General features: G+C 43.8%; 1 protein-coding gene across 2 annotated transcripts in view; it reads left to right on the forward strand.

Annotated features, from left to right (window-relative positions):
- Positions 1-24,694, forward strand: part of micu2 (mitochondrial calcium uptake 2) — an 80,622-nt gene that overhangs the window by 38,841 nt on the left and 17,087 nt on the right. Inside the window, exons 2-5 of one of the 2 annotated variants that reach the window (XM_088919866.1) lie at positions 4,851-4,980; positions 19,723-19,755; positions 23,520-23,551; positions 24,050-24,125. In XM_088919866.1, coding sequence (XP_088775992.1) covers positions 4,851-4,980; positions 19,723-19,755; positions 23,520-23,551; positions 24,050-24,125 — 271 coding nt within the window. The remainder of the gene's footprint in view (positions 1-4,850; positions 4,981-19,722; positions 19,756-23,519; positions 23,552-24,049; positions 24,126-24,694) is intronic. The other variant, XM_088919867.1, reaches the window with a different exon arrangement.

Here is a 24,694-nt window from a genome sequence, read left to right on the forward strand (position 1 = left end):
GAATGCACTTTGGAATGCATTATAACCAGCCATTGCTTTTCTGACGAGCTCCCTTCTATAGAGTGACTGCTGTACGCAGGCTTCCCAAAACACAGATCTGATATTGTAGTATTTTTGTGCAGTTCCTTATAAGGAGTCAGTTTGTCTTTGCTTTTCTTCAGTGGGGCCTAAAAGCAATTCTGCATTATTCCAAGAGATTGCTTAATGATTTGCAAAGCAAACATTCCTGTCTTGAAGTGCATGTTTTCCACACAGGCAGGTAGGTGCATGCAGAAACATTCTGTGTATTAACAGCTAAACGTCTCTGCTGCCGAGTGGATTGGGAATGTTAACAGTGTTGTAGCTGGATTTTGGGAAGAGGAGTGAGGGTCTCTCTCTAGTTTTATGATGTTTTGAAGCAGAGAGTAGAAGAAAACAGTGATCTTTAAAAGTTCTTCCAGTGTCACGTTTATCAAAGATATTGTGTTTAAAGAAGTGGGGCTACAGTACTGTATATTTAACCCTCAGCATAATGACACTAATGTACAATATAAAGTAAGCAGGCTTTTATGATTATCTACCATGAACACCCAGCCTATGTCACTGAGCATTTTCTGAATTATTATGGGCTTTTGCTCCCCAAGGAAAAATAAAACATGTCTACAGTTATTCTTAGAGTTTCAGTTATTGCTGGAGAACCTGTCTATCAGATTTCCTTTCGGCAATGTAGTTCTCCTAATGATATTGATTTTTTTTCCCCACTGGAAATTGCTTTGCTACCAATGAATCTATTGATTGGGTTTAAATTATTTAAAGGGTTAACCTCACATTTTGTGCATGAAAAAAATTTATAACAGATTTAGAATTTAGAATATAAAATATGCCTTGTGTTAATAAGCAGAGTCATATGTGTCGCATAATTGTTTTATTGTGTGTTGAACTCAGAGCAACGCTGAGTAGCAGTCCAACAGTTCACTGGCTGTATCAGAGCTACATAAATTCTCCACATTGTTTGTAGGTGTAAAACTGCTGTAATTGCTCTGAAATTGTTATAACCCTCTTTAATCTCAGTACCTCCTTGGCTCTGAAAAGCAAGCCTGCTACATTTCAGCCTCCCCCTGCAATCCTGTGTGGAATAGGATAGCTTCTTTTTCAAGAGAAAAAAAAACATAAACTGATAAGACTTACAGCTCTTACTCGTGTGGTATTACACAGAATAAAAACTCTTCTCATATTATTGGAAGAATCCCACAGTCTTCTGTCCAGATTTAGGCAGTGACCTTTTACTGCACCTCATCCAGTTACTGTATGTTATCTTGGGTCTTCCTCTGTACACGTGTTTTTATATATTTAACTCGCTGTTTGCGTGTGCACTTCTGTGCTGTCAGCTAGAATACTGACATTGATTTTTTGATTTGTTGCTAAAAAAGTCCACGAAAACGTTACGGCAGCTTGTAGCTTCCCTGTGGGAAACTCAGACCGTTCCAGCCACAAGGGCCTGTGGGGGGCTTCCTGTCTGATATACCATGCCTTATCACATACCTTTCTAATCCACAAGACTGGAAACCCTACTTTCCAAACAATCTGCCCTTAGACTTTACCCGGAGGTATGCAGTTAGTACAGAAGTTGCAAGGTGTATTGCTGAAGCAGAGTCACCATCCAGGTTGGAACTGGGGAGCTGTGGAGACCAGACAGTGACTGCATTCTGCAGTGCTCCCAATACAAAAAAAGATCACGTACACCAAAAATGTGGAGCAGACCTGTTTTTTTATCAGTGATATTCTATTATCAGTGCCCTCTGATAGCAGGGAACCTCACTGAATCCACACGGACACGTAATCATATCTGCCATGCTGTTAATTTTCATTTTTTTCCACAAGACTTGCATGCTTTCAGATACAGTATACTGTATGTTTCTTGTTTTGGGTTAAGATGTTCTTTGCTTTTTGGAGGAGGTACGATGTACAGAGGTTTTGTCTGATCTCCCCCCCCCATTAGAGTCACTTGAGTCAAGTGGTATTTATATTTCCTCATCATTTACCTTGTCATAGTGGTACTTTGTTTTGCAACAAGGTGTCTGTAGGTTTTCTGGGTTTCTTGAAAGCAGGGGCAGCAGGTGGGCAAAGTTGTGAAATTATTGCAGTTAAGCCAGTCATTAGCTGATTTGGCTCGTTAGGAGTTGAGTTGCAATGAAAACCTGGATCAGGACTGGACAAGCCTTGCGGGTCGCCCACAAATCAGCAGTTTATGAAGATGGAAGATCAAGAGCGAGTTTCATCATTTTAAAAAGTTCACTAGTTCAGCTGAGTCAGGGCTGGCACACTGGTCCTTGAAGGCTCAGGGTTATCGGTTTTGTCCTTTCAAATGATATCTACACAACACAATTGAATGAGTTAATGGTGGTCAGTACAAAATGGTTTGGAGGGTTATGATTTAAGGATGGTGGCCTCCCCTCTGCTGGGGTAAGAGTTCACTTGTGTGCTTTGTATAGTGCCTGCACCATCGCATTAAACAGCTAAAATATTTGCATGAAGTGATTTGTCCTCTTTTATCTGCTGATACATTCAGGTTAAATCCAAAGGCTACAAAAGGTTGTCTTCCAATCAAACAGACCCACCCCCCCCCCACCGACCTCACCGCCGATTCTGAAAGACCCCAGATGCCAGTCTGGCTCTGTCAGGAGCTCACTTCTCATTTCATTTACTGGCACTGGTCCTGCAATTGTGCTTTAAGTTGCTGCTGTACCATTCAGTCCCAGCTTTTACGCACTGTTTAATCAGCTCACTTTGTCTGCCAAGCCATCTTTCTGTGGGTTTGCCCATGATTAAGTAACTAAACTAATGCCCTGCACCGTGCAGTATCTAAAGAATTAACTTTGTACTTCGTCTCGCTCAATAGCTCGAAGTCTGTAAGGAAGCTGAGTGGTTTGAAAATATTGTTGCAAAGCAGATTAAACTAATTCAAGATTTTCTTTTTAACTTTTTGGCACTGGCTGTTGAATAGAAGTGACCTCAAAGCTGGGAATGAATAGCCCATTTATTTATTTTTTCTCCTTTGCTTTGTAAATGCAGAGCTGTTGAAATGAATCTGCTCAAGCCTCTGTTGCAAAGGGCTTTAGGTTGTGGCTTTAGCTACAGACTTTGCTGATAAAGTCAAAAGAGTCTGACAAATTGGGGGCTTTAATGAAAGTGAATTATGTTGCTGTGCTACTATTTATGCAGTATGTTCTCCTACAATGTCTAGCATGGGTTCCATCACTGTAATATTATATTCATTCTAACATTACAACATTTTACAATCATGTACGGTTTTTACTGTTCTCAAAAAGCAGGTGTGTACTAAGGAATGCCAGTCCAGAAATGTCCTTTGTACTGAAGTCAAACAGAATCCATTATAGCACTCTAAATGACAGTATGATTAAGTGATATATCCTTTGGAAACTCCTTATTTACCTCCAAGGTTTTTAAAAGTACAGCAAGAGTAGTAGTAAAGGGGATGTTTAGAAACCATGGAAAGCTAGCTTTTTGCATGCTAAAGAAATGCAGTTCAGTTTTGTTTGTGTGGTGTGAGAGCTGAAGTGTTGGGTTTTTGCGGTTGCTTATATTGAATCGGATCCCAGTGATGTCTTTGTCCACTGCAGTCGGCCTGAGCGCAGTGAGTACTGCAGTCTGCGTTTTTCTGCTCTGTGTAGAAGTGGTAGGCCCGTCCTTTCATTCTGCTACAGCACATGGGTGAAGTCACTTCCCCGCCCCCTCTCCCTCCATGCTGTAGTCCAGGCACACTGATTTAATCATGGGGATACTTTAGGAAAATGCATCTGACACAAATTGCCACATTATTTTTCAACAGCCTTGTTGAGGAACCTGCTGTACTTTCCCCCAGCGATGGCCGCATGAAGTAGGTGTCCATAATTGGAGCTTAGGAAAGATGGCTTAAAATATTCCCTGAAACATTTACCTAGGGAGTTCCGTATGGGTTTTATTTTAGCTCTGCACTTCCACTGCAGTCTGCCACCCTTCACAGCAATGCATCCAGCAAAGAGGATGCAAGTGTGAGGGAGGTTTCTATCCTAGGGAAGGACACCACCTACTTCTGCTGCCTATGCTGGGAGTACTCCCTTTCCTGGCTTTCGCTTTGATCTCACCGTGATGATTGCACATTGCTAAACTGGTGAAGCTCTGGGACCTTCTTTCCCATGTTTAATTAAGAAATGAAAGGCCAGCCGGCACTGGGAGAATATTCTCTTTTCTGTGCGTTTGAGGTGGGTATATTCGTTTTAGAAACCAGTTGTTTCTGCCGTGTTCCGGGTGCCTCCTACTGTATATATACTGACGCAGCCGGTTTGCGGACCCTGGCTGTGACGGGCCAGGCGCTCAGCTCCCCGTCCGCGGTGAGACTTTGTCCTGCAGTTCTGACGGGCCAGGCTTGCTTGCCTGCAGCACATGGCAGGCGCCAGACCACCTGCGCCACGAGAATGAATACGCGATTCCAGAGCCCAGCTGGCCAGTTCATTATTCTTTACCGCCTCCGCTAGGTCGCGTACCTGCTGTACACAAAAGGGTTTCAAAATGATGCTTTGTTTGTGCTTCTTGGCCACGGCTGTATGCAGGGGGCACAGCAGCGCTCCGGGGGTGGTAGAAACATGGGGCAGTATTTATTTGTGCGCCCTCCGTGTCCCTCAGTGCCACGTCGCGCTTCCCTCTGGAGGCCCGTGATGCTGACCGCAGCTGGCGGCTGGTCCTGGTGGCACAGCTTGGGGGGGGTACCCCCACGCGCCCGCAGCGCCCCCGGGGTGGCCCGTACCAGAGACCCTGTGCCCGCAGGCCGCTCCTCCTCCTCTGACCGCCCTCTCCCTGCCTTGACCCCGCAGAGCCGAAAGGACAGCCTGTTCTCCCCCCGGCGGCTGCGCTTCAACCAGTTCGCCTCGGTGCTGTACGAGGGGGAGCCCTACATGACCCCGAGGGACTTCCTCTACTCCGTAATGTTGGAGCACGTGGACCGTAAGTAGCCCCCCTCGGCCCCCGGCTTCAGCTGCCGCATGACGAGCAGGTGGCGTCTTCTCCGCGCCGGCGCCGTGTCCCCCTCGCCACGCCGATGAGCCGGGACTTGGGATGAGTTACGAGAACGGCGTGGCCAATCAGCTTTTTTTTTTTTCATTTCAACGTTTCAGATACAGGCAAAAACGAGCGTTTTACTCTCCTCAGCTGATGTGTGGGATTAATTGCACACACAGGCACGTTTCCGACAAGACTCCAGTGAAGGGTCGTGTGCCTGCGTGTGGCCGCGGTGCTGTGAGGTGACACAGAGAGCAGCCAGGGCACATTTTGAAGCCAGGAAAATGAGTAACAATGCATGTTTGAAAGACCTCGCCTGCAGCTCAGAATCCACAGCAGCCATCCAGAACTGGTTTTGAAGTGATTGCTCAAGAGTAGCTGCACTGACCATACTGCTATTAATTAGTAATGAAATTGTTTTACAGTAAAAAATGCCATGTCATCTTACAGTAAAACATTTACTGAAATCATTTCATCACCGCACAGAATAAATAAGCCAGTGATCGCTTTAGCTGTGTGTTTTTTTTCCCAACCATCTGGGACAGCAGTTTGCACACTGTAATGAAAGGTAATTCAATTTCCTAGTCTGTCTGTATGACAGACTTCATCATCTATTCCTGACCTGTGCTTCCGATGACAGGCTAGCCCAAGCTTCATCCATCAGATTTACTGATTTGGATTTCAGAGAAAGTCACATGAAATGTAATATTTCTGAAGGGTCAGCAGTTAATTAATTCAGAGTGTTTAGGGTGTGAGATGAGATCCCCACATTATTTAACTACTAGTAACCAGTCGGGCAAGACGGGCCAAATCACCTTCTCTCATTTATAACCTTTACGTTCATATGTATTGCTGCAATACCTTGGAGTGGTGCTTCTGTTGGACTGAGTCATGTTATAAAATATTATTTTCTCAGGTATTATAAAATAATAGTGCGAGACATTTACTACCGGACTGGGCCTCCTCCCCAGAAGCACTCCAGAACCGAGCCACTGAACACTGCATTTAACTGTCTTCTGAGCTGGTTAGGTGATGAGATTACTGATTGCAGTATTTAATTGTTTGTAATGCATGTTTTTGTAGGAAGGTACATTTCCTTGGCAGAGATTTAACAAGGAATGTAAAAGGAAAATAATTCGCTGTGAACAGTTTTTCTTTTGATGTATTTCAGAGCAATGCGGAGACCTTAGTTTATCAATCAATTCTTCTAGCCAAGAGCTCCAAAGCAATGTCAGAGGTGTTTAACCACACAGCATCATGTGCTGACACTTAAAATAGGTCAAAAATGTTTTGGCTAATTTTCAGGGCACGCTGAGGCATATTCCCTGTTTACCTTGTACTAGTTTCAAATGTAAATTGATAAGTCTATAATTTAAAATCCCTTGTTCTTAAAATTACTCGTATGTCTCTTGACACTTGAACAGTCATTTTAGGTTTTCGGCATATAGTACAGTTTGACAATCATGGCTTTTATTTATTTTTTTAAGAAGAATTTTCTTGAAGGTGAGATTATGCACCTCAGGAAATCACCTGTTTGAACAAAGGCTATATAGATGTAAAGTTGTTTTAAAAGAACTCCACGGTTTTCATAGCATGTTAAGAATTACCCTAAAGAATCGGCTCTGTGAACTTGACTCTTGAGTTTGCATGAGGTATTATCCCTGAAAGCTGCAGAAGTGAACTTGTCTCTGAAATAAGACCAACCGCATGTATTTCTGAGTTGCGATTGAGGTAAATGTTGTCAGTGAACTTCCATAAAAAAGAAAGTCATTGTGTTCTGTCACAAACACGGCTGTTTGTCACGGATGATGGGAGTGTCATGCCCTCCCAGGAACTGATTTAGACAGCATCTTTTTTTGTCTGAAACCTAACATATCCTATCTCAAAACTCCGTTATTACAAAGATTGCTTGTCTAACTGATAGCATACTACTTTTCAACTTTGCATCCAGTACAATGCACGGTTTCATAAAATTGTGATAATGTACTGTATAGTGATTGATGCATCACACCTTCATCATGATGTTTTGACTTGCCCAGGGCTGAATAAAACACCGGCAAATACTGTGCCGGTTATAAATATGGATGGGTTGAGATGGATTCGTGAATTGTTCTTCGTTTTAGGAAATTGCTGACATTGAACAGGTGTCCTATGAAATTAATACGTCAAGGCCCCCAGACTGAACTAATATCAGTTGCAAACATGACTAGCTAATGAGCCTGGCAACAGGTTTTGACTCCTGTAGCTCTTGGCGCATATAGCGCAGTAACAGCCCCTTTGCCTTTAGCAGGTACCAGCCTACATTTATGACAGAGAATAGGTACATTTTCATACCGCTTCCTAAATGTGTCAGATGTTCTTTGCAAGCAGTACAATCACTTCCAATTCACTGGGGAAAGTGGAGGAATCGAAGCCCAAAAGACAACTTGTATACTTCATACGTACTTGGGGATGAACCTGTGAAGAGCAGATGCAGAGTAAGAACTGTATATTGTCCTCAGAAGTTCCTTCTTTTCCACATGCACCGCCAGAAGGGACCTCTCTTTGTTTCTCCCAGCAGAGCAGCTTCTGTGCCTACAGGTGTTTCTCTCAGAGCCTGGCACTGCAGCGAGCCCTTGCCAGTCGGTGACTTTCTAGAAACTGCACCCCTTCAGAGTAGCTGAGCTAGCCTGTACGGTGCTATACAGTGTTTTACAAGCCGGGTGAACGTGTGCAGAAAGGTTCCCGACCTCATTTCAGGGGCAGGTAAACTCGTCTTGTATCACATAATTGCTGATACGGTTAGGAATTTGTGAGATCACTGCGTTCTCTACCGATCACATCACACCTGTGAGCCCCGTGTCGACCAGAAGGTGTCACAGGGGATATTTACAGTCTGACAAGTAAACAGTCCCAGCTGATAAGGAGAGACTTTGTATTTTAGCCTTACTGCTTCTGAAAAGAGATCAAGGTATCACAGTAAAAGGACTGTAGATTTTGGCCAAAAATAATAACAGGATGGATTAGGGACTGTCGTGATTATGCTTGGAAAAACGTGGCCATTAGCAACCATGTGAATGTTATGTTCTTCAAATTGAAGCAAAGATACTACCGTTTTGCATCTGAGAAATGCTTTTAAACCATTCATTTTTAAAGATGTCCCAGCGTATGCAGAATAAAATGACCCATACATGTTGGATTCATTAAAACAGGCTTTCACAGAAAGGTATGTTTGAATTTCATTGAGCACACCATGATCAATTCAACTGACATTAAGAAACCTTTTTTTTTCAAATGGAAAGTGTGAAAGCTGAATGGAGAGGAAGTCTCTCAAGAACGGCAGGAATATCCTGAACACAGAGCAGGGAGCAGAGCTCCCCTGAACACAGAGCAGGGAGCTGCACCTGAACAGAGTGAAAATGTCCCTAACACAGCGCACGTATAACCCTGTTTCCACAGTCAATGCCGGCCTGGCGCAGCCTGATCTGATATATTTATTAAAACACATGCCGTAGGAAAACTAAAAACAAACGTGCATTATGATAGATTTGACTAAATCTAAGCATGCTGCCTTGGATTTTTGATCATTGCGCCTTAACACAGCAAACCCTGCTCAGAAAGCCATGTACCATGTAACTGGATTACGAGAATTTTGAAAGATTATGTAGCTTTAGGATTTTGGCTCTTGTTCACATTACTCTTGCAATAAATACGCCTGTTGAAATGACTCCTAGGCTTGAATCTACTGTATATAGTATGAATTTTTAGTAACGTAGAACCCACAATGCAGCTTTTGATTCCACTAATTGGTGTGACTAAAATGAGTCTCACATCAGTTGTCCTAGAAAATTGAAATTGTTACTGTTGACAGTGGGCGGAAAAAAAAGAACATTAGGCTGAAAAAGGGTTCAGTTAATCTGTTTTTGATGTACCATGTTTCAAGTGTGAGACGTAATTCAATATTTATGAAAATCATAGCTTGGGGGGAGAGAGATGGTCAAAAAGTCTGAGGAAGCAACGAATTAAGAACCCGTACGAAGTATTGTGTACAGAATGAACCTCCTGATGAAAAATGAAACCAGCATCCAGTATGTAAAAAGAAGGGCATCGTTTGCATGTTTTGGGATTGAATTATTCATATCTATGTTTTGAGACATGAAGGACGCCTAGATAGGAGGAATTGAAAGAACAACTTGGCATCTCTAGGTATCACCAACATCCTGATCCATACAGTATCTTTCCCCTCAGGAACCTAGATAAGCACTCTAGGGATTACTCATGTACTGTAGATGCAGCGAGAGGTATAGCATTTGCTCGAAGAGAGGGGTCAATAATTTGAGAAAAATCTTTGTTAAACTATTTGTTTTTCACTTTTAACAATTGGGAGGCTTGGGGGAGGAGGAGTAGGAACAAAGAAATGTTGAACAGACCTCTTACTTCGAAAACCCTCACTGCCTGTAATATTTGCTTTATCACAGTATCAGCTTCGTCTACAGTAAATATACATTAATCATTTACAGCATGTTCTTAAAGGACTATTTAAAAGCAGAGGAAGTAAGATTTGACTTAACTTGGCAAAGCGATAATATTGACAAAGAAAAAGCACACTGGGAAATGTTGCCATCTGTGGCTTTGTGTTTCATTGAACCGGATGCAGGGTGTAAGGGCTTGCACTGAAGATCATATTTAGACATTTTTAATTGTGTAAATGTATGTCGCAAAGTGGTCCCACACACATTTAACTTAAACTTTGGGGACAGTGCATTACGCCACATTGAAAAGACCCTTTTGCTTTGTTAAGCAGCACGTGAAGAAAGCAGACGGCAGCTGTGAGCGCAGCACTGTCGTGAGTCCTGACGCTGGTTTTTAATACAGGGCCAGCTTTAAAGAGGTCTTCAAGATTCCAGGACGTTCAGCAGTATGAAAGCCGACGCTCAGGAGAAAAGAAGAAGCTGCACTGTAATATTAATCCAAAGAGGCTGACAGGCTCTCCAAAAAGAGCTGAAGAGGGCAGGTAGAGATGCAAGGCCCATAATGATCAAAATACTTGAAGTTAGCCACCACGTTGCTTTAATTCCATGCTGTACATTATATGTCAGTATGTTACTTTTTTAGAAATGTGCGAAGTCTAGGAATGTTGGATTGTTCAAGGCAATCGGAGTGCTGAGAAAACTTGACATTAGAGTGATCCAAGCTTTTTTTATCAGTCAGATCGGCACGCCAGAGAAGACTCCCTTGGAACCTGGCCAGTCGAAGCTGTTGCTGAATCACACTGGTTCTTAGCAGACTAGCTGTTAACACCTAAAATGCAAGGCCGTCTTGTTAGGTTTTTCATCAGGGTTGCTGTGTTGTTGTTGGGTTTTTTTCGAGGGTAGTTTGTGTCTGAGGAATCATTTGACTTTTCACTGACACCTTGGTGATTTCTGTGGCAGTTAACGACAATCCTCTTGTACACTTTGCTGCAAAACCCTTGAGGCCTATAAACATGCTGTTTTGAAACAAAAAAAACCTCAATAGCGTATTGAATGGCAAAAAAGGTGCTGAAAACTCAAATCAAACAAAGATGATGGGTTGGTAACAATTTTCAAGCATGTGTACTCTTTTCTAACCCTGATCAGTTACGTGCAGCTTGGTCCCACATTCTCTGGAGCTGTAGAATATCATTTTCTTATTAATAGAACTGTTTGCATTGATGTTTTTTAGTGCAAGATAGCAAATGTAAATTCGAAGTGAAAGTAGTCTGCATGCTCAAGTTTGATGGGTTTTTGAAGATCATGTTCAGTGTGCATGATTATATAAAAAACACAACACACTGACCTGAGTTAAACAATAGGAAGTCAAAATACAAAATATAACAAAATATTTTTAGATCTGCAAAGCACCAGGCATTAAATTTAATCTTGGTTACTTAACTAGCATCTAATTTGTGGCTGGGGCTTCCTAATACTAAAAGCTATGTTCGCAATACAAAATAAAAATGCAATGTGAGCACATAAAATAATTCACTCTCTGTATCTGTTGAGCTTTGACATTAATGGCATCTCTGAGATTGAAGCAATGTTTTTTTATGAACATAATATCAGAAGAGATGAGAGGAGACCCATTCCTCTCATCAGACTCATTTGGTAGTAATAATAATAATAAAAAACTTTATTTTATATAGTGCCTTTATAGGTGGCTTCTCAAAGCGCTTTACAGAATGACAACAGCAACAACAACAATTAAAAATAAACAATAAAAAATACACAAGATAAACACGATGAGTATGTGCAGAGGAGACAGTAGATGGGGGTACTGGATACAGCAGGAGCAGAGGGGTAAAGAATGGAACCAGTTAAGTAAAGGCCCTTCTAAAGAAGAAGGTTTTGAGTCTGGATTTGAAGGAGTTTAGAGAAGGTGACTCTCTGATATCCTTTGGGAGAAAATTCCAGACCTTAGGTACATAACAGGAGAAGGCCCTGTCAACAATAGAGTGTAGACGGGCTTGGGGGACAGTTAAGAGATCAGAATTTGAAGAGCAGAGGTTGCGAGGTGTGGAGTAGGGCGATAATAGATCAGACAGGTACTGAGGTGCCAAGCCATGCAGAGCGTTATAGGTGACCATGAGGATTTTGAAGTCAACACGAAACTTGACAGGAAGTAGGAGATTAGATATGCATTTTTTATTTCTTGTTTTGAGAACCCCTCTAAAATAAGGAAAGGAATAAATAAAATGTACAGTCTTGAACAGTTACTGCTTCCTTCCAAACAAATGAGGGAACAGCAACTCTGAATAGTTGTAATACTGCCTTTTTTTTTTAATCTGTGCAGCATTAAGCTGTGCATGTTTGTTGGGTAATGCAGCTTCTGATACAGGTGGTACTTTATTTTTCCATTAAACTTGGCAAATGCACTTTCGTAAAAAAAAAAATGCTGTCCTAGTCTTTTAAAGGTAGTGCAATGAGGCCTCTCTCTGCTTTCCTAACCACCGTGCCTTAAAGTAAATATCTTTTTACTAAAACCTCCTTCATGGCAGCCCCATATGAGGGGCAAATGACGGTCATTTGAAACGCAGTGCATGTGGTTAGCCAGCTGTTTACAGGTTGACTCATCCCAACTGAGGCCACATCTGTTTGTTTCCGCGCGTGGGAAGCGAGATCTGGGTGCAGTGGCACAAGGCCCCGTACCTGTACACATACACATTTTCTGTGCACTTTCTCCCTTCTGGAGAAAGTGAATTTTTCAAATCAAGATTGGCCGTCATGGCGAATAGTGACGGTTTCCCACTGTCACATCTGCACTTGCTTGCTGTTGCTGCAAGCCGCTGGGCACTGCTGCTTTTCTGCCAGGGAAGACTTCTTGCCAAGTGAAGAGCCTGGACAGACGGAATGCGTTTTAAATGCCTTCAGACTTATTTCATGTCTGAAGTGTGACGAATGGAGTGGATTTCAGGTAAAAAGTTATGTGGAGGCTGAAGATTATTATTGGGTTAAACACCTGTAGCATTAATCCCTTAATTTACGCTGGGAGATTCCCCTGACCAAGAAAAACTCACCGCCTGCAGCAAATCGGCTGAGTTCGCTTTTCAGAGATCCCCGCGGCATTGGAACGAGAGACGGCCCATAAGGGTTCGCTTTTCCTCTTCCCACATTTCCAGCTGCCTCAGGAGAAACGTCTACAGGAGGAAGGTTTCCAAACCTCCCAGTGGTTCTATTTTTATGTTGTGTTGTCGGAAGGTTTGTGCATGCTTTCAAGTCCTCGACTTTAACATTAGAGTCACATTAGAAAACGTCAGAATGGGAGAAAAGGTGCAGACTCTGCAGAAAGGGGAAATATTTGGTGAGGCCTGATGGGGTTTTTCTGCTCAAAGAAACTTCTTTCAAGTGAAAGAGCTCTTGACTTTCACTGGTGTTGCTCCCAGGGAAGAGCTGTTTAAAGTGGTTTGGCACAAAACTGAGTTTTGGTGTGACCAGGTCATGATCAGATACCAGACATGTCATTTAAGCAAACATCTTCGAACCCCTTGCGTTAGCCTGCCATGTGCAGGTTCAGCACAGACATCCTGGGTTCAACACTGACAGTCAAAACAATGGCTAGGCCACAGGATTTTGAACCACTCTGCAAAACACATCAGAACAAACCATCCAGTACTCCTAAAGGCCTACGGGGGTGCTTCTAGATTAGAGAAGCTGGGTGGTCTAATGGTAAACATCACGGACCAGGAACAGCTGAAATAGATTCATTTTTAGCTCCTTTTTCGGCTCCTGGCCTTCTGGGCAAATCTCTTGAATCCTCTTCTGCCATGTCATCCTGTAAAAATCCTTTGGTGTCTTTGGACAATTCTGCTATAAACAGTGTTCTGTTGCAGCTCTGCTCTGCTAGCTCCCAAATTGCGGTATTGTGAAAACCAAGGAGAAGCTGTAAATCAATACAGTAAACATCGTGCAATTGCCATGTTTTTACCCTGATGCGCTGATTTTGCTTTTCTTGAGGTGCAATTCAGCCAAACAGTTTTATGTCAGTGCTTGCCTGAGCGGTAGATTCTGAATATATGAATATAAGAAGAAAGGTCCTGAATGAGAGGAGGCCATTCGACCCATCTAGTCCATCAGTAGTTCGTAGTTAATTGATCCGAAGATCACATCCTGTCGTTTCTCGAAAGAAGCCTGGGTATCGCCCGGGAAACTTGTTCCACACTCCCACCATCCTCGGCGAAAGCAAGTGCCTCTTGTTCTCAGATTTAAATGCACTTCCGTGTAGTTTGTACTTCTGCCCTTGCATTGGAGCTTTATGGAGTTTAGAAGAAGTCTGCTGGGGTGACTTTGTCAGTGCCTTTGAGGATTTTGAATTCCAGGATCTCGTCACTTCTTCTGTGTTCAAGACTAAAAAGATTAAGTTCTTTTAGCCTGGGAATGTAGGGACATTGTTTTGAGAATGTTAAATCTCCCTGGCTGTCCACTCATTGGGGTTATAGGAGGAAAACCATGCTCGTCTGAACCAAATGGTCACAATAACCTTTTAACTCTCTTTAAATGTCGTTGTGGGTTGACTGTGTATTTTAAAGACTGGACAGCATATATAGACACACATTCTGGTTGATTAGTGATAAGTTGTTGAGTTCAGTCATATTTGTAGATAATGAAGGTAACATATATCTTTATTTCCCTCGGTTTGATTGAGTGCATGTGCATGCTTAAATCCTACTTTCAGATAGCTATTCTCCAACATTCCTTAGTGCTCCGCTTAGATTTCACAAAAGACATTTTTTTTAAAAAGCCCAGATGATTAAATGAATGGTTTCTAAAATCTCACTTGACACGTCATTTTGAGATCCCCATGTTTATTTTGTTAATGTCTTGTATTAGAAAGCCCTATTAAAGCCTGCTGTCATTCACATGAAAGCCTTGGATGGAAGCAGTAGGGGATCAGATTTTGAAAGACTTGTGCCCACATGCGCTGAACAAGCAGCTGTTTTTTTCTGTTTTCTCCTCCTTGGAAACCACTGTGACAAAGCTAACTCCGTGCCTAGGAGGGGAGTAAAGGTTTAAAAATAAAGTTTTAAGGCGGAGGCATTGTAAGCAGTGATTGTATTATAAACAGTCTCTGTCCGTTGTCAACCCATCTTCTTCGGAAACTTTTTGTGAGAGCTTGAAGAATGTCTCTGAATTTAGTTTTTTTTTTTACTCTGCAGTGAATGCATTTCTTTTTCCGCACAGATTTTTCTCTTCCTATGAGACCATTTCAGTAAATATGGAATTTTGTGACTCAGAAGTAATGCAGCCTATTTCAAGAATTCACTTAAAGGCTTCCAGTTGGCAACCAGCTCTTCGAGTTCAGTCTTCGACGCCATGGCTGTGTCGTTGTTTCTTATGGTTTGTGCGGAGGCGCTTCTGTCCCGTCAGCAACCTGTAGAAAGCTGAGTTAAGGAGACGGAAGGGCTAGAGCTGGTTTGCTCACTGATGCGCTCCTAGAGAAAGTCTGCCTCCCCTTGAGTGTCGCTTATCTAGGACAGCAGGACCGCTGGGCCACACGGCGTGTCTCGGGACAGAGGCAGGCTCGGAGGGAGGGGCTGCCGGTCTGTGGCACCTTGTCCTCCCAGGTAGTGAATAAAACATGAACCCGTAGTGCTGCCCCCGAGGAGGCCGGGTGACTGCAGCACGAGAGGTGAAAGGGAGACACCTCAGCGCTCTCGAGGAGGCACACCGCTCCTGCTTCTGGAGAGCTCCAGCGAGCTGGAAACACAGCTGCCGCGCATACCTCGCATTCTTTCCTATCCATCGCTCGTGAAGAGCAGGGTACATTATTCAAGTGTCGATTCACGCAGTTATGATTTGCTGTTTTTTCAGGACCCGTATTAAAATGTGAAAGCCAGACAAAAAGCAGAAGACCAGGCTCTGAAACGCTACCTCACAAATGGACATCTTTTGTAGTGTGGTGCCGTGTGTCTGCAGAAGTGTTTTTTGACGCCTGGTATAAAAATAACTTATGTGAAATCCACTTAATACCCCGTGCTCATTCACTCACATTCATATTCATGTTCACTACTCTACTGCTTTTAAGCAACATCAGTTCTGTTTCATCTGACGAGTAAAACAGAGCTTTCATAACCTGCTGCCACAGGGAGCGTCTTAATTCATCCCAGTCAGAAACTGTTTAAAAAAAACAATTTTGCACAGACTATAAGGTTTTTAATAGATAACAGTAAGCTTTGCCTTAAGGAATGCATTACACTGCATTTACAATAAGAGGAAAAGGAATTCTCAACAGTCTTGCCTTGCAAATAAAGCCGAGATTAATTTGGGGTGAATATCGATTTTCTCCGTGGACACAGCAAGCAGGCAGTGTGCGACTGCAGGAGTCACGATCACCGGATCGGTGCTGATCCGGCCACAACACACCGGAGTAAGCATGCTCACCATGGCTTACAAGAGGAAAGGAGACATGAGCTTCTGTGAGGCTGTGCCTGTGCGTATGCAACGTGTCCAGATCCTAGTCATTATGCGCCGCAGATGAAGAAGAGCTGTTAGCGGCTAATGTAGCAGAATTTGCATTAATGTCAATTGATGTTAATGCAGTATAAGAGGCATTTTTTTCTGTCATTAAAAGCCAGATAGGACACTTGGGAATTTCTGCACCAATATAAAATATTTGACTTATTCAGTAATAAAAAACACATTTTCGCCAATCGAGGCAACACCAACTGCTTTATATTAACTGCAGTGCACACTGGGGCAAAGTACTTAAAATGTCTGTTCTTTATTTTTAGTCCTAGTTTGATTTTTTTAAAATACACGCACCTTACAGATCTGTCTGTTATCTCAGTGCTATACGCCTTGGCATCTTGTTTGGCACATTTGCACGCTGAGAAACAGCGATAGGGGGCAGAGATGATAATAGGAGCTGAGACAGTAGGTGTGCACATAATGGAGCTGTCAGTGATGTGATAAGAGAGCTGACTGGGGTTTGTGAACCTTGTCATGGGACTCCATAGAAAGTGCCAAGGACATCTCTTGAACGATCTCACCCTCCCTGCCTCCAAAATGGATGGTGTTCAGTCTTCCCCTTAAAGAACTGCTGGTGAAGACTGAACACTATCCAGTACCACAGCTACTGTACATACTGGGCTATTTTACTGCCTTTTTCCAAAATATGTTTTGGAGGTACTTGTGAATTGTTTTGAAGTGGGTTATTTAACAAAACCCTCATAATCGAAATGGATTCCCCAGCACAGAATAAGCAGTAGGGAAGAGTTTCAGTGTTGCAGAGACCCCAAACAGAGTAGGAGTACCTCAGTAAGTGTAGGGCCTACCTCAAAAAGAGCAGGGGTGTAACCCCGGCATCCTGGCCAAATTTCCCCCTGGCCTTTACCAATCATGGCCTCCTAATAATCCCCGTCTCTGAACTGACTTCATCCCTCTGTTCTCCTCCGCACTGAGAGCTGGTGTGTGGGGAGAGTACTGGTGCACTATGGCTGCTGTCGCATCATCCAGGTGGATGCTGCACACTGGTGGTGGTGGAGGGGATCCCCATTACTTGTAAGGCGCTTTGAGTGAGTGTCCAGAAAAGCGCCATAAAAGTGTAAGCAATTATTATTAATGACCTGATCTTCAGAACACTTCCTGTCCTGTGGTGGGTTCTCAGTAGAGTTCTTTAAGAAGTGAAGTTTTCAAAATCTTCAAAGGCACTTATAAAAGTCACCCCATTACACTTCCTCAGACTGAACAGTGAAACACAGTTCAGACTGCACTAGTGGAAACTAGGAAAAGTGCTTTTAAAACTGGGAACAGTCGGCATTTCCATACCCCAAAGGTCGTAGGAGTATGGCACAAGCTACAAGTCGATACCCTGGCTTCTTTGAGGAAAGAGCTAGATGATATCTTGGGCTGAATTAACTGCCAGCTACCCAACTACCAAACGTCTGGATGAGCCAGCATTGGTGAAAAGGAAAATGGAATCATAGGGAATCCACGTGTTCTCAAGGTTTCATCTGAAAGTCATTCTTGAATTAAGCAGTGATACAGGTTGCTCTTCCTCTGTGGTTCTGCAAGCTTTGCAGTGAACAGTTACACCGGATGTGTGTAAGGGCTTCCCAGCCCTGCGCTGTATGAGTGCTGCCTGCCAGGCCTGCTGTGCCTGCAGAAGGTGACTTTGGCTGTCAGAGAAGCTGCCTCAGACACCAGCTGTAGCAGGTTTGGAGCACAAGCACATTACTGATTACCAGTGGTGATGTACTGTAAGTGTCCCAGCCAACAGAGGGACAAGCCTTCTTGCACAAAATGCAACATGGACACCAGTGGCAATCCCCTTTAAGTGTGCATCTAGAGTCAGGCTATGGTTTCCCATTTTTCAATTATTTCTTCTCTCTTTTTTGGGGGGAAAAAATAGAATTTTCTGTGCTTGTTGGCAGTCCTTCATGAGGACACAGAACTGGTTTGCAGTTTTCATCCATCCTTCACTCTGTGCAATCTCAATAACCGCTTTGTCCTCAGAGGGTCGTGGCCCAGCTGGCACAGAGCAGAATGCCGGTCGCTCACGGGGGCGGGGGAGGTTTAGCGAAGCCGGCTGAGCTGGAGATCATGTTTTGTGCTGTGGGAGGAGCACCTGGAGAAAACCCACAGGCACATGGGAGGAACATGCCAGGGGCCTCCTGGTGCAGACTCAAACCCAAGACTGAGAGCCGTGAGGCAGAAGTGCCACCCTTACTAAAGAAAACTTGCAAATGAGCAATTATATATTTTTAGAAGACAACATTGTTTTACATTTGTCACTGCATAATGCTAAATTGTACAGATCAACCAGTCGTTTTAGAGATACTATCTTGATGGGGTTCTTTGTCCTGTTTGTTTTTTTTGTAATGGGGCATCCAAACCTGAAACAGAGGACAAAAATATACTTTCTCGTAGCACTGCTAGAGTTGAAAGTTCATGTTTCTTTAGAATTTAACAAATTATTTTACTAGTGTTATATACTATAATACTTTATTTATAGTTTAATAATATTTAACTTGCTCAAGTGTCGTTGGCTTATGACATTCGCTAGAAGTTTGGAAGAGAAAGATTAGGGTACCGTCATGACTGGGGAAAAAAACACCAAACTCTTTTCAACTTTAAAATTATTTAGAGAGCGGAGAAATTGTCCATTGTAGAGCTGGTCAACGGGATGGAGTCTTGACCCAGGACTGAACAGTGCTCTTTCTTTCCCTGACACTGTCTGCCCTTTTGTGGCCTGGAGTTAGTCTCGCAGTGGTCACGCACCGGTGGCAGCAAAGACCCCAAGACCCCAAACTTTATCACCTCTTGCACTGACAGCGTTATCTGTCCAGTGTGTCAGAATAAAGAAACTCTTGCATTCTGGTTCATGTTTGTGTTGGTTATTGACTGTGTCCAAGCTGATGGTATTTGAAAGATGTTCCGATATTGCATTGTAACCCCAGTGCTTAGCATCTTGCACTGTTGTGCTTTATTGAAAGGCTGCAGTGCTTGCGTGTGATGTTTGTGTTGACGTGTGAGTGCAGGTCCCCCTGTTCCCCTGCTACCCTGTCCCCGGCTGCTGCTGCTTCGTGTGAGGGTGGAGGCTGCCGTCTGCGAGGCCCACGTTTCCTCTCCGTGGGAGCAAACCGCTTCATGGCTTTCCTTTGATGCTGCGGTTGAATTTTGACACCAAAAATTGTGCCGCTTGGCGATAGAAGGATGCTCTTGTCGAAATTCAGTCATCGGCATCAGTCATTGAGGACGTGCTATTAACTCGTGCCATGAACTGCTCTCATGAAGTTGTCCTCAAGCAGCACCTTAATGTCTCCCACTCCCCTCTGAAGCTTTGAATTTTGTTTCCTTCTTTCCCATTTAACCAGTTTCTCTCACAAAACACCCAATACCGATTTTGCCTTCTAGTGTTGTCCTAGAGCTGTGCCTTTGAATATGCCTGTGTTCTAAAGTGGTTTCACATCTTAAAGCAGATATACAGCACAGCCTTACACAAATCCTAAAGTGCTTAGAGTAAAAAGTCATAAAATGTCAAGCCATTTTATGTACAGTATATTCTGTCTGTTCTTGACTGGTCTTACTGTGTCTTTTTACATGAAACATGAAGTCGGGAATGTTCCTGGCCAGTTTCATGTCTCTTTCCTTGCCTGCATATCTGTGAGTTAAGACTGCATTGCTGAAGACTGAGGTATTCTCCTAATCTTCAGTATATAATTAAACTCTTCTCATTTCTTTTTTCCCCCTTCAGAGGAGCACAGCTGGACAAATGATTCTGAGAGAGGTCAGATATGAGTAAAGTTATCTTATGTTAAATTTTTCATTTTAATTTTTTTTTTAAATCCTGCATGTCAGAGGCTGAATTCTCATGTGGAGGAGTGTTCTCATCGGTTTTATAATCCCACCTCCCAGGTTGTAGCTTGGAATCACATCCAGTTTTTTTAGGATAATAAATACTAAAATGTCCAATATATCAATTGGAATGGAGCAGCCCCCTCTGCTGTGGTTTTTATCAGCGCCCTCCACATTAGAACAGTCTGTACTCCCAGGTACAGTCCGCATGGAAGAGCCTGTTAACATGGAGGTAAGATCCCTCTCGGACGTTGCATCTGTTTGCATGATGATTTACAGCCAACAGCTCCGGTACAAATTAAAAGGTGGTTTTACACTTAGCTGTTATTGCAGTCCTTCTTTGCTTCCTCGTAAAGTAATTGCATAATTCGTATGAAGTGCAGGCAGTGTTGCTATTGATTAAATGACATTTCAGAATTTCTGTTGAATTAAGAGAAGTCAGTGAGCAGGTACAAAAAGAAAAAAAAACTAGGACGTTACCCATTGCTGTGTGTGCTTAATAAGCCCGATAAAAGTTACTTTGTTCGCTGCGTTACATTAGGAAGTTTGTTTAACAGCAGTAATTGCTAAGTGTCAGCCCACCCCTAAGACTTCATTTTTCTTTTTTTAAAAAAAGGCTGCAAGCAGCTGCAAAGTCCGAGGTGCGGGTTTATTTTTTGAAGCTTTAGGTTGCCCAACAGGGCCTCCATCAGATCAAAAACAGTTTGGCTTTGGACAGCTCTTCCGGCGCTGAATGATGGATCATTAAGAGTACAGACGTACTGCCCACTGTACTGCTCAGCACAATCTGGGGGTTCTGGCGTATGCTCTGCCGCTGCTGTGTGATGTAGGGCTCAGACTTCAAGACTGCCCGGGTTCCCTTACTCCAGCGAAAGCAGATGAGATTCCATCTTGAAGTGCCAGTCCCAGAGCAGGTCCTCTTGCGTCTGGGGGGGAGCTCTGCGTGTCAGTGCTTCGTGTTTTTAAACCAGTCGCCCCTCTCTTGGGCCCAGTCGCTGCCCCAGACAGTGTCGTCAGCGCTGAGGGGCAGCGTGAGGGTCACCTGTCACTAACCACGTCTGTCATCGATGTGACCGAGAGTCTTCTCTCCCTGTCTGTCATACACAAGACCTGGCACAGGCCCCTGAAGAAATTGGGAGGAATGGAGTGTAGGTGCACATACCCTGAGTATACTGGTGATGAGCACTTGGGACTGTTTGCCTAAACAAATGGAATCTCAGCTGTGTGTAATGCTTAAATCATCCCACTGTTTTGCTTCTCCTTCTTCAGTCAGCTGAAAATAATACTTCAGCTCTGTTTAAAATATAGCTTGTAAAACTATTTTAATTCCTTGAGGTCAGAGGTAAAGAAAATGCTATCATCCGTTTGTAGCAGATAACTCTGACTGTAGAAAGTCAGGCCCTCTTGATCTTTAAAGTAGGAGTAAGAAATGGTTCATTTCATCTTTCAGTGTTGAGGATAAACTGTTTTTCTGTCGGTAGTGGTCTTCAGCAGTATGCCTAACCCCACAGGTTATGCTCAGCAGTATTATGTAATGAACCTAAATTATAAGGAAGAAAAAAAAATTTTTTTTTGCTTTTGCTTAAAAATACAAAATTTTAATTTTAATGCAGTTCTTCAGGGCAGGAAACCTCCTTTTGTATGTTCAAGGCTCGTTCTCATCCGCCTTCTGTACAGGGAGCAGAATTCCAGCAGCATCAAATTGGAAAATATTCCAATATTCCAAAATCACTTTTATCACAAAATCTAATAACAGCAATCTAGTAGTAAAAGAGTGAAATGTTTTGCACTGTGTAAATAACTGGTTTGCTACAGAAATAGGCCTTCGTTCTTGTTTCGAGCAGACCTCCTCTAGTGATGCTGCGCTTCCCATGTGACACCAGTAATCGCAGGAAGATCACACTGGAGCCTTCAAGGCCTCGGGAATCATGCGCTTTCTCACCCTGAGTTGAGATGCCCACAGGCGCTGTGTGGGAAAGAGTACCGTGGCTTTACAGCGTGATTGTGGAGTGTAAATTAAAGGCTGTGCTCTATTCATGTACATGGCGACGCCAGCGTAGGCTCAGTGCCTCCCTAGGTGTCATAACCCTGGTCTGGAGCAGTGCTGACCAGGCCCTGCCCCAGCCTTCAGTAACACTACCGGTTGAACTGTGTCCTTGCTACGGCCTGCTTTTCAGCCCTGAAGGAGGAGCTGGTCTCCGGTACAGAAAGGTTGAGAAACCGTGCCATAAGCGGCTCCCGGTTTACTTTCTGTCTCTCCTTCCCCCTCACAGCTGGTGGCGAGTCGGCAGGGTCACTAGCTTGCTCAGTGCCCCGCCCGTGAAGTCTTACTAACCCACTGGCTGACACCTTGACTGATCCTTGCATGTGCTGTCGCTCGGTGGTCGAATGCCAGGCCCAGGCCCTGATGCATGCACGTCGATGCACCATCGTTGTTGTCTGTGCCTTGTGCTCGCTGTTGTGTTTTTTAACCCAGCTTTGAACATGTTATTTTGAAAAAGTACAGCATTGTAACGTACGCTGAGATTTGTAACCCTGTCCGAGACAACTGCCCCTACCCTCATCTCCACACAGCTGAATACTATCAGCCAGAATTGTTTCACACGTTTATCCAGAGTGACTTGCAGAGATTACAGCGACCTGTTTTCTGTGACTTATGTATTGAGGTGACTGTTTATCTAGCTGGGTTTGCTGGAGGAATTTGGGAACCCCATGCCCAAGGGTACAGCCCCTGTGCCTCACAAAGACCAGCATCCTGGACACCCCCAAATCACAGGAGGACGTTGTGTGTCTGTAACACACTCATTTAAATCTTTAACACCAGAAAAACACTTGCAATTACTCACATGCAGTACTATAAGAGGTATCATATCTGAAAGACCTTTGGATACGCACCTCAAAATGTATAGTACACTTGTTAGTTCCTTTTTCACTGTGCTGCAAGAACTCGGAGTAGATAGTCCAATCCATTCAGAGTTTTCCCTTCCAGAACATAGAAAGTCCATTTAAGTCAAGAAGCCACTTTTCAGGCACTTTTTGTTCTAAAAACAGATCAGAGGATAGTCTTCCCCATGATATGCTCATGTATAAAACATGATTCTCTCAAGCTCTGTCTTTTAATAGCTCTTGTAAACTGAAATTTATCAGACTTCTTGCTCTTTTGCAGCATCTCAGTCCTGCTATTGAAAGAAATGGTCATGTATCACACAAAGCAACCTCTGTATGCTTTTAAACATCTCCCCGCATCACAGAGCTCAATAGTCCTTCTTTTGTTTGACTAAAACCCTGTTTGTCTCACGCTGGTAATAAAACAAGCCTCGATAATACGCTAAAGTAATTAAGACGCAACAAGCATAATCTGCATTTCTGCAAGTACGTATAACCCAGACTGGCTCTGATGGATTGCTGCCAGAAAGCCGCCCGGCCGTTTCCTGTCCAGAAGGAATGTGTTCTGACCGTACCTGTTCTGTATTTATTCAGGCTGATGGTAGCAGTGGACAGGACAAGGGTGGGAGCCCGTTCTGGGTATAGGCCTCGAGCTTATAGCTCAGGATGTGACTCTGTCAGACAGGATAGAGCAGTCTGCTTTCTCAGCTCCTCATCTGTAGTGCAGGGCAGTACTCTCGGGCCAGCATCAGCTGGCAAATTGACAGATAAGTGAAGATTAATGCTGAATTCTCCATTCTTGTTTTGCAGGCAAGCTGCACAAAAAAATGCTGACCAAAGAGGTGAGCAACGTGCAAAGGCTTAGTAAAATAAAAATCCCGGTGAAGATGGAGATTTCTTCCACATTGCAGCACCCAGTACCATCCCCTCTTATCAAAGATCTTGGAGAGATTCAGCTGCAGGACGAGAGCTATCAGACACCCTGGACTTTTACATGTGTCAGAATTATCATCATACAAGGATGTGGAGGAACAAGTCATGGTTAATTCCACATAGAAAACTAGAAACAAGAAACGCTATTTCTTCAGCTTCACACAGCTTCAGGCTGACAGTTGAAGAAGGCTCAACAGCCGGAATGTTGTGTTCTTTCTACTTTCCCACGTGGAATAAACCTTTGCTTGTTCCTTTGCCGCCAACGTAGATCGACACAGCCCCCCACTCAAGCACCCCAAGATGTGAGCCTCCAAAATGCCTCTCTGCTTTAATGTCCAGAGGGACGCTGCTACTACAAAGACACAGAGTTTCCTTCTAATCTGCCCCGTTTTGTGGTCCACCCTTAGGAAGTGCATGGTATGCTGAACATTGCATCGAAAACGAAGCCCAGCAGCGGTCTCTTCAGGAACCTGGGAGATTATGGTAAGTGCTCAACTCAGGCCTCGAACTCCACACGGACACAGGTTCTGCCCTTGCATGTCGTTGATACTCTGCTGTAAGAGAGAGTGTAATAAGAGTGAGAGTGCTGTGACGCAGTGGGATTAGTCAAGTCTGGCCTACGCTGAAGGGCTTTGGCAGAGTTGCCATCAGCAAGAGTGGAGGAATACAGAAGTCTGTCTCTGGCGCCCATGGCTGGAATACCGAAATGGTTTTCAGCCCTGCTTGTTCCAGTTCTGTCTTCTGAAACACCTCGGATTCTAACTTTCCCAGTAAGTTCCTGCCGCCGCCGGCTGGTGTTGGGCGGCTTCTGTGAAGCGTCGAGAAGAAAAGCCGTGCCGTGCGTGAGGACCTTGTTGCGGCCTGGGAGAGGTCTCGTGCAGCGTCCCAGCAGCACTGAGACCGCGCTCTGTTCCGAGGCAGTCTAGGTGTCGGGCAGTGGATGTTCCCTGGTTACACACGGAGACCTCACGGGATCTGAGCTTGCAGCTCCGCCCTGAGCCTTTCTGGGGAGCTCTCTCGGGCCCGCCCTCACACCGCCTTCACTCCGTCTC

The sequence above is a fragment of the Atractosteus spatula genome, chromosome 7 (genome assembly GCF_055471065.1).
Source record: "Atractosteus spatula isolate fAtrSpa1 chromosome 7, fAtrSpa1.hap1, whole genome shotgun sequence".
Taxonomy (NCBI): Eukaryota; Metazoa; Chordata; class Actinopteri; order Semionotiformes; family Lepisosteidae; genus Atractosteus; species Atractosteus spatula.